The following is a 10,234-nucleotide window of genomic DNA, read 5'->3' on the forward strand; positions in this document are numbered from 1 at the left end:
AATTATACTTATCTTAGGATCATTTTTGTGAAATATTTAGTTATGTTCAGTTACCATAAGTCCACAAAAATTTTTTTCCGAAAAAGACAAGAATAAAATTCGTTTTACTAGAACATATTCAGGTCGACGAGTTCGGATATGCACTTCGCCCTTTTAGACCGGCTCTTTATTGGGAATGACTGCGAATTGTGCAAAAATTTTCGTTACTAAAGTTTTTAATGCTTTTTCAATTTCAATTAAATAAATAACAAATATAAAAAAAATCGTTAAATTGCCCTAAGGACACAATCGCTCTCCCCGAAGCCGATTAGAGAGCATTATTGTTCAGTTTCATAGTCCTTCAAAGGATCTCCCGAGGACTTTAAAATTAAAGGGTATGCAACTCAGTAAATTTGGGTACCGAATGCGAATGCGAATGTTAGGAATTACATTATACAACCTATAATCAACTTAAGTTAGCGTTTTAATTACTTGAATTTTTTTAAATTATTAGAACATTAAACGAGTGCTCAACCTATACAGTGTTTCAATCTAGTAGTCAAAGTGCAAAAGGGGCATATTATATTTCAAAGAAAGTAATTTTCCTGCCTTTTCTCCCATGAGACGATTTCTTAGAGGCTAGTATACAGAACAAGCGCTCAAATATTTGCGGACGAAATATGTCAATTTGTCGTATTTTAGTTTAGTTTTTCACCAATCGAGAGGATTTTCACCGCGATAAGCTCGTTTTTCTGTAACATAGACCTTCAATTGAGCTTAAATTTCAAATTTTTTAATGTCTCCAGATTCTACATCCGAGTCTTCGCTGTCACTGGAAGAATTCAAAATTATTTCTAGGTTGCTAATAGGACTTTTAGCAGTACTTGTAAAAGGCCCATCAATTTGCTTGATATACATATACTTAACCGTTTAGCGCCTGAAGCTAAAATCTGGTGTATTAAAGAGCTGCAAGAATCAACTGATGAACTAACTCGAGTCTAGCGTCGCTGTTAAGTTGAAACTAGTTGAATGCATATACTAAGAAAATATGCGTCTTTCACTAGCGTTTACCCGCTCATCACGTAAACAAACGAAACTCACCCTCACACCACCAACCACTACTTAACGATCGTTTCAAATGAAGAGCGGCGCTGGACTCGAGTTATGGGCTGAATGAAATGATTCAATAATCAAAGGTTTTGTAAGAAAAACTTTTTCTCGCTCTAACTTTATCAATGACACTCCCACGCTACTCCTAAAAACAAAAACAGTGATACTTCTTTTATTCTATCTATTATTATATTATTTATTTTTAATAAAAATCGGGGGTTATATTCGATGCAAATAAGCTTGTTTAAATTAAATAATTAAATCAAATTCGTTTTTGTTTTAAAATACCACCATTCACTATTATCAACACCTTTTTATGGAATTTAGCTCCCATTTTAGGAAGTGTAATTGAATCCTTCTCCTTTTTCTCCTGCTTCCATAAACCATCCCTGTGGGTGGGAGTGTCAAATTTTTGAAAAAAGCTACTAACAAAACCTTTAATAACACAGGTCCACAAAAAAAATCCATGAAAGGTTCCTTTGACCAAACCTAGTCTATGCCATGTTTTTGGGGTCGCTGAACACGAATCTGAAGTCCGTTTTGCTCCATCACGTCTAGATTTTTTCCGAACCTCAAAAAACATCTCGGATTTTACGTGACAGAGAAAGTCCGAGGTGTTTTTCTCAGGTTCGAAAAAAATCTAGACGTGATACATACTAGGTTTGGTCAAAGGAACCTTTCATCGATTTTTTTTGTGGACCTGTGTTAATTAACACTTCATCATTTCACGGAACCCTGGTGACTTTTCTACGGAACCCTTCGATTCCGCGGACCTACTTTAGGAAGCTTTGTCCTAGACCGCCCACTCTAAAATGGAAGGAAATATTCGTTTTATTGAAAAACGCAAAAATTTTACCTACCAAATCAATGATGTTCTGCCTTTTAGCGGTATTACCGACTTCCGGTTTCGACCGAAAGTCCATTTTTTTTTTAATTATATATACACTGCTATACAAAGTATTGTCACAGCAAATTTTTCACAATATATGCAACAATTTTCGTTCTTATATTTTTCCGCTCATTTCGTATAAAAATAAGGTTCGTTCTACAACGAAAAACATAATAATATAATTTCTAAACTTTGTGAAAAACTCGCAAATTTTCAAATTTTTAATCAGATTTTTTAGAACTTTTGAGTATGCAGATTTGTAGCCCAATCAATTTTATTATAATAAAGTGTAAGTTTTAAGTAGCTAGGAATTACCGTTGGTTTTTGGCAATTTTTTTTCACGCAGTCTCTTCCATAATTTTTTTTTTTTCGAAAATACTTTATATGGAAAAAATGCAAAACACCTTCAACAAAAAAATTCCGGCAGTGTACATGGTGGAGGGCAATAGGGTATAGTCGTTGTGCTGGGTATGCAGTTACTGTTGAACGGCTGTACTCAATCCCGACTCTTGCGTCCTCGTTCGCGCACTCTGGGTAACGTGAGCAGCCATGTGCGAGATGTGGTAACTAATCCGAGTTGAGCCTTGGGTCACGGCAGAAAGAGAGGGAGCTTTGGTGGGGCCACTCCGACTTATTCGGTTTAAGGGCTCACTGAAGTCTGCAGCGTCTGTTCACCAGTAGGTGCGGCTGCAAGTGGGTGTCTGTCTTGGAGCAAGCGGCCCGCTTTATAAACGTGTATTCGGTTATGAAACCACCCCCGTCCCAACAATGGGTTGTGCGCTGGGTTTGGGACCCGCCACGTAAAAACAGGCTCCAATGAAAAAGAGAAACAAAGCCTCGGATGAGAACCCCCCTTTTGATGACGACCACGGCAATCGATTAAAGGACTAGATTTGAGGGCATGCACCTGGAATGTCCGGACCCTTAATGGGGAAGGTGCCTCTGTCTGGCTGGTTGATGTCCTCGTAAGAGCGAAAGCTGACATCACCGCCATCCAAGAAATGCGTTGGACGGGGCAAGGCAAGCAATGTCTGGGGCCTTGCGACGTATACTACAGCTGCCATGTAAAGGAGCGCAAATTCGGTGTTGGATTTGTGGTGGGAGAGAGACTCCGTCGCCGAGTACTATCGTTCACCCCGGTGGACGAGTGTCTACCTATAATCCGCATCAAAGCGAAATTCTTCAACACCTCGCTCATCTGATCCCATGCCCCGACGGAAGAGAAGAATGAGGTATCCAAGGATCACTTCTATGAGCGATATCAAACTCGTGCTTGGCGACTTCAATGCCAGGGTGGGCAAGGAAGGAATCTTTGGAACCACCGTCGGAAAATTCAGCCTCTACGACGAAACGTCCGACAACGGACTGAGACTGATCGACTTCGCCGGGGCCCGAAACATGGTAGTATGCAGTACTCCAAGCATAAAAAGAGCCATCAAGCAATGTGGCTGTATCCAGATCGAAAAAATAAGAAATCAAATCGGTCATGTTGTGATAGATGGAAGGCATGCTTCCAACGTTTTGGACGTACGTACGCTCCGAGGGCCAAACATCGACTTGGACCACTATCTTGTTGCAGCCAAGATACGCACCCGCCTTTGCGCAGAAAAAAATGTGCGCCCAAATATGCAAGGAAAGCCTTACGTCGAAAAGCTGCAATCACATCAGACAGCCAATGCATTCGTAACTCGACTCTCACTTCTGCTCTCAGATAGCCCTCTTCAACGAACCGACATGTGCGAGCAGTGGAACCACATTTTCCGCTCATTAATTACCGCCGCAGAAGAAGTAATCGGATTTCAGCGAGCCCGAAAGAACAACTGGTACGATGAGGAGTGTCAGGAAGAGCTTGAAATGCTGGCCGACAGGAAGAATGCCCTAAAATTTTACCAGAGAGTTAGGCGACTTACGGAAGGTTTCAAGACCAGGGCGTACTCCTGTAAGAACAACAATGGCAACCTAGTTTGCGATGTTCACAACGTACCTAAATTATGGAGGGAACATTTCTCCTCCCTATTGAATGGTAGCAGCTTGGAAAGTTGTGGAGAATGATGATGACGAAGTCGATGTTCCTCCGCCTGACTTTGAATAGGTACGAATAGCAATAACGCGGATGAAAAGCAACAAAGCTGCTGGAGCTGACAGCCTGCCAGCTGAGGCGGCGAGGAGTTGAGAAGGTGTATGCATCAAAATATGCGACCCCGCTATTCACGCCAACTACCGCGGGATCAGCCTTCTAAGCGTAGGTTATAAGGTCTTATCAAGTGTATTGTGCGAAAGACTGAAGTCCACCGTCAACGAACTGATTGGACCTTATCAGTGTGGCTTCAGACCTGGCAAATCCAACATAGACCAGGTATTCACAATGCGTCAAATCTTGGGTAAGACCCGCGAGAGATCAGAACAATTTACTATAAGAACGTGCAATTTCAGGCGTGCGCCGATAACATCGACATCATCGATAACAAGAACCGCGAAGTCTTTTCTGCCTTTTTCAAGATAGATAAGGAGGCAAAGCGAATGGGTCTGGTGGTAAACGAGGACAAGACGAAATATCTCCTGTCATCAAACAAACAGTCAGCACATTCGCGCCTTGGTACCCACGTCACTGTTGACAGTTATTATTTCGAGAAAGTAGAGAATTTCGTTTACTTGGGAACCAGCATTAACACCGATAATAATGTCAGCATGGGAATCCAACGCAGAGTCACTCTTACCAACAAGTGCTTCTTTGGACTGAGTAGGCAATTCAGGAGTAAAGTCCTCTCTCGACGTACGAAAACCACACTCTATAAGTCACTCATCATGCCCGTGCTGGTAAATATATGGCTCAGAAGCGTGGACAATGACAACATCCGATGAGGCGGCTCTTGGAGTATTCGAGAGAAAGATTTTGCGGAAGATTTACGGGCCTTTACGCGTTGGCGACGGCGAGTACCGCAGACGATGGAACGATGAGCTGTATGAGCTTTACAACGATATGAACATAGTGCAGATAATTAAAATACAGCGGCGCCGCTGGCTTGGCCACGTCGTTCGAATGGACACCGACGCTCCAGCTGTGAAAGTAGTCAACTCGGAACCCGCTGATGGTAGCAAAGGAAGAGGCCCCCACTGCGATGGAAAGACCAGATGGAGAAAGACTGGCTTCACTTGGCATTTCCAATTGGCGTCAGTTGGCACCGAAAACAAACGACTGGCGTGCTTTGTTGAACTGGGCCAAAATCGCTTGGGCTGTTACAGTGCCAAATAAGAAGAAGACATACATATATGTTTTTACTACAGATTCGGAGTCTAAGGATAAAAATACGTATTTTTGTTCGGAACTTTTTTCTCGGTCTATTCTGCTTGTTACCGAACATTTTGTTAGCGGGAAATTTTGTTATCAATAAATGTCACCACTTCTTGTAAAAGCTATTCTAAGTAACTTGGTAACCTCTTAATATATTCAGTAATTCAAGTTTTGTATAAATTCTGGTGTTGCATATTTCACGGGTAATGCTTATGAGATGATAACAATATTTACCATGCGCACAATGCGAAAACGGGTTAAAAGTTCGCAGGAGCTATATTTACCGGTAACAAAATTTTTGTTACCAATGCAGGGCTCGAATCGTAACATCCGTTCACAGATCGAAAACCATACGAAAGAAAATTACATGATACGTTGGGCAGTATAAGCTGAATGGGAAAAAGAGTACGTTCACGTATGCCATAATCCGAAAAATGTGCTTTTACGTGACCAGTAATACGATATCGTATGTGACGATTCGAGCCCAAAATAGGCCTATAAATGGTCTTCGAACTTCAACTGAGATGAGTGAAAATGTTCTTATTGAAATACGAACAACTATGAATTCCCAAGTCGAGGATGCTCTATAGACGTATTACCGACTTCCGGTTTAGACCGGAAGTGAGTTAAACCGATCGGAAGTCCATTGTTTTAACCGGGAGTCCATTCCAAAAAAAAGTTTCCGGCTAAAGTTATGTATTTTTATGCGCAGAATCCGAATCTGTGGTTACAACATATACATATGTCTAATTTAAGAAAATTACTTTCCGGTCCCTGATTTGGTAGGTAAGATTTTTGCGTTTTTCAATTCATTTTATAGGGGGTGGACGGGTGGTCTAGGACACCCTGAATAATGTGCTGCACTTTTATAAGAAATAATAAACACTACATGAATGAACAAAAGACAAATTGTCAAAACTCGACAAAATGTCACTTAACTTTTTCAGCTGACCAACAACAACCACAAGCGTACGTTAGACCTTACGAACGTGAATCGAAGACGAAGCGCTTCAGCTGTTTCGAGAAAACCGCATAAGTCTGGCGCAATTACGGGAGAGATACTGTAGCTGGGTAAATATAAGAATGATAGAATACAAGATTGCACCCATTAGAGAGGATTTTTGAGAACAATTTTTGTGTGACGTCACACTGGTGCACTTGAGCGAGAAATATCAAAACGCGAACATGAATACAAGAAGAAATTTTGCAAGAAAAACGTAAACAAGTTGCACAAGTGTGACGTCATACAAACAGCGATTCTATCAAATTTACCGAGAGCGGAATAGCGGTACGAGATGGGCCACATTTGTTCTCTACATCGTGTGGTATTTAAATGGCTATTCACTGCAGTGATGCTCAAAATAGCGTCGGCGATTTTATATGGACGCGTACAGAGTAAAGCTCTCTATGAGCATTACTGATTTGCATACGTATGTGCATTAGGGTGGTCCAATAACAGTAAAGTCGGAATTGTAATGCTCTCACCCCCTAGGATTGTTCTATATCGAAAAAAGTATAACCCTATTTTTTTATCACAAAATATCAAGAGGTCGCTCAAAGCGCTGCAAAAATCGTTAGTATTAAAAAATGGTTAAATAAATAATTGGGTACTATTATTGAAGCGAACAAGAGTTTTCCGATCGAAAAATATTTATTTTCAAGTATTCTATACCATTTCTACGAAAAGTTGCTTTTTTCCCATTTAAAAATACATAGAAAACTTTGAGTGCTATATATATTTTGATTTTAAAATAAAAAATAGGGGTATACTTTTTTCGGTATAGAACAATCCTAGGGGTGAGAGCATAAAAATTCCGACTTTATTTTTTCACATGCCTTACATATCTCTGGATTGTGAACGCATATCACAGAACACTTGCGTCTAAAAGCCTGATTATGGCAACTTAACGGAACTTAGAACTTTGAAAATCAAAATGAATTTCGACGTGGCATTAAGTTACGTTAAGTTTCGGCTGTTCAATTATAAGCAACATCCATTGAAGAAAATTTTTAAGTGAGAGTCTGTAAGTTACGTTAAGTTGCCATAATCAGATCATAAACGTCAATTTTCTTGCGCTTAACATTATGGCACAATTAGAATATGGTCATATAAAATTTCTTCAACTTTATTTTGGATAATATATTATATGTATGTATGTAGGTATAAATTGGGTAAAACTTACAATGAGATGGGCATAAAATCACATAATGTATGTAAATATCTAACAAGTAATTCCTTTTAAAAATACAGAAATACGCATAAGCGGGCATATACTTCTTCTACTAGTCAGTCAAGGTTAAAATCACTCGCGCGGTGAGGCGTTGAAACTTAACTTTCTTTCACATAATTTCTTTATGTGCACCTGATTCGTTAGTTCGGCTTGCCGAAGTATGCGCCGTATATCTCCAATACGTTCATACTTATTCGCTAAAAGATAAGCGGATTTCAACTGTCCAATGAATATGTGACAAGATATGCGCAATTCCACACTGTGAATTTTTTTAGCGAGATTATCAAGTGCAGTTTTTACTTCTGCCTCGTTGCTATTGGATGCCGAATTGATGGCAGCCGAGAGAATTTCATCAATGTCGCGAGTTTTGATGCCATTGTTGCTAGTTATGCAGCTTATGAGCTTCTCCACTTCGCCAATGCGCTGATTGCAGGCAAGAAATTTGGCAGCTGCTGCAAAAACTTTTACGTCGGGCAATTTGTAATAATGAATAATCCTGTCAAAGTAATATTGAGTTAAAAGCGATGCACTAAACGTTAAGCACCACCACTCACCTATACGTCAAACCAAATCCCTCGTCGATATTTTTGCCACATAATAAAATTAGAATGCAAATTTGTATTCGATCTGGAAGTGCATCAAATAGTGTTGGCAGCTTGAACTTGCCTGTGCTATCAACGCGAATCTGAAATAGTGATATTTAGCTTTAGGAATTCAAATACATTCACCTTCTACTTGATTACCTGTTTCAATGTTTTCAAAGTAATGGGTTCGTCTGCTACGCTCATCTCTATCTCACAATGTGCCAGAAATTTTGTCACTTCTAATTGCATTGATATCGTATTAATGTGACTGTTCAGTGCACGCGCATCCATTTCCATTAAAAAGTTTGAATGCATAGACGGCGTGTTCGCCCTAGACGCCACACTTGAGCGTCGACTGCCGATGGAACTGTTTCTTTTGCGCTGCAAGGGCTCCAGACTCACTTTATCCCACTCGGTTAACTCCAGCTGAGATTGTAAATGTTGTTGCGCATTATGCAAATGCATTGCATTCGCCTGCAGCTGCTGGAAGTTGTCACAGTTCGCGGAATAGAATCTCACACAAGTCATGGCGGCACGTACCGGATCTTGCAACAACAACTGCAGCTGGTAAAGTGAGTTGAGAAGATTCTGCGTTTCCAGATAGTGACATGTCTGCAACAATGTAGCACGCCAAAACGATAAACTTGCGTCCAACTTTTGCATATGCTCCATCAATGCGGATACCTCACCGTAACGAAGCGATACGAGAAAAATGTTTTGAATGAACAATTCTGATTCAAGATTTTGTTGCAGATAGTATTTTAGTGCAGCGTTGAGTTCATGGTGTCGCATTAGGAATTGCATCACATCGGTGTGCGATCCGTAAGTTAACACGTAGTGAAGACATTCTTCAAAGCCGCGTGTATGCTGCAAGTACTGACGTGACCTGTTGTCCAAATTCGCGTGCATACCACTAAGATTGCTGTGCACATCAGCATACTGGCCCTTGGCGATGTGTTTCAGATTGGCCAGTGTGGTGAGTATACCCAGCGCGGGCTCATGTATGCGTATCGGGCAGGGATCTTTGCGACGCGACAACAATGATGCAAGTGACGTATTCGAGCTTCGAATGAGTGAAGCACGCTTCAGTGTTTCCGGTTGTGGTTTAAGGCATGGCGTGTTCTCTATGGTCTTCACTATTTCCTGTAGTAGCGGCGGACCGCGTTGTGGTCGCTTAGATACTTGAAAATCATGATTCTGGCACCATTCCAAGGGATTATCGTTGTTATCCGTTTCAGTGGATGCAGACATAATGTATTTGCAGATTTTCTCATTCATATATTCGCCACTCAACTTCGTCATGCAATGGGAAAATTTCTCGCGAGCTAAAAACATAGTGTATTAAAATAAATGTTATATGAATAATATTTTTTTAAGGGCACAAGATAATAAGGACACGTAACTAAAAAGCAGATGTGTTAATCGGCTGAAGAGACAATAGCCTGGGTATGAGTCACGTATGACGACAATCGTCTGGACGATATCGTGTTGAGATTGTTTTGCTTCATGAAAACCAAAAAATGTTTAATCGTTTGTGCGATATCGTCAACTCGATTCCAATTTTGCTTCACGTAACAGTAACAGCAACACAAATACATGAATAAGTGTTTTGACAACATCGTTTAGTCAGTATCGTTTGAACGACTATCGTTTCAAAGTTACGTGATTCATGCCCAGTTTTCTGATTGTGGAACACATTAGAAACAGTTCTGGAAATTTGAATATGCATATATTTTGTGTTTAATTAAATGCTACTTTTTCTTCTTATTGAGCGCTTTGACCGCCTGTAACCGCGGTTTTGGCCGAGTCCAACGAAGAGAAGCGACTCTTCTGTGCCAACTGACGTCAATTGGAACAGCCATGTGAGCAAGTCCTTTCCCTTTTGGTCTAAATGTTACTTCAAAAGTAATATTTTGAATATTACCTTAAACTCCAAAAACTCGGAAGAGGAAAATATATTTATGTATATTAATGTACTAAAAATCTTCGCCAATTGCCTCTTTCCCACCGCTATTCAATAAGGTCAGAAATCACATAGTCTAAGCGAGAGAGGGAGTTTCAGAACCATCCGCGAAGCTTTGTTCAATACTCCAGCCGCAGGGCTACACAAAGCACTAGCCAGAGGAACAGTGGAATCGGACCTATAGCG

At 40.5% G+C, this 10,234-nt stretch overlaps 1 protein-coding gene across 1 annotated transcript; it reads right to left on the reverse strand.

The window, feature by feature from the left end:
• Positions 1-7,373: 7,373 nt before the first annotated feature.
• On the reverse strand, positions 7,374-9,435 carry LOC118754330 (zinc finger FYVE domain-containing protein 26 homolog). The gene is made up of 3 exons (XM_036489204.1): positions 8,245-9,435; positions 8,056-8,186; positions 7,374-7,997 (listed from the first exon to the last, which is right to left on the reverse strand). Exons 1-3 carry the CDS (start codon positions 9,418-9,420, stop codon positions 7,574-7,576), a joined length of 1,731 nt encoding a protein of 576 aa, XP_036345097.1. The 5' UTR covers positions 9,421-9,435; the 3' UTR covers positions 7,374-7,573.
• Between the last annotated feature and the right edge of the window lie 799 nt (positions 9,436-10,234).

This window comes from Rhagoletis pomonella, unplaced genomic scaffold, assembly GCF_013731165.1.
Source record: "Rhagoletis pomonella isolate Grant_MI unplaced genomic scaffold, Rhpom_1.0 Rhpom_scaffold_03722, whole genome shotgun sequence".
Classification (NCBI taxonomy): domain Eukaryota; kingdom Metazoa; phylum Arthropoda; class Insecta; order Diptera; family Tephritidae; genus Rhagoletis; species Rhagoletis pomonella.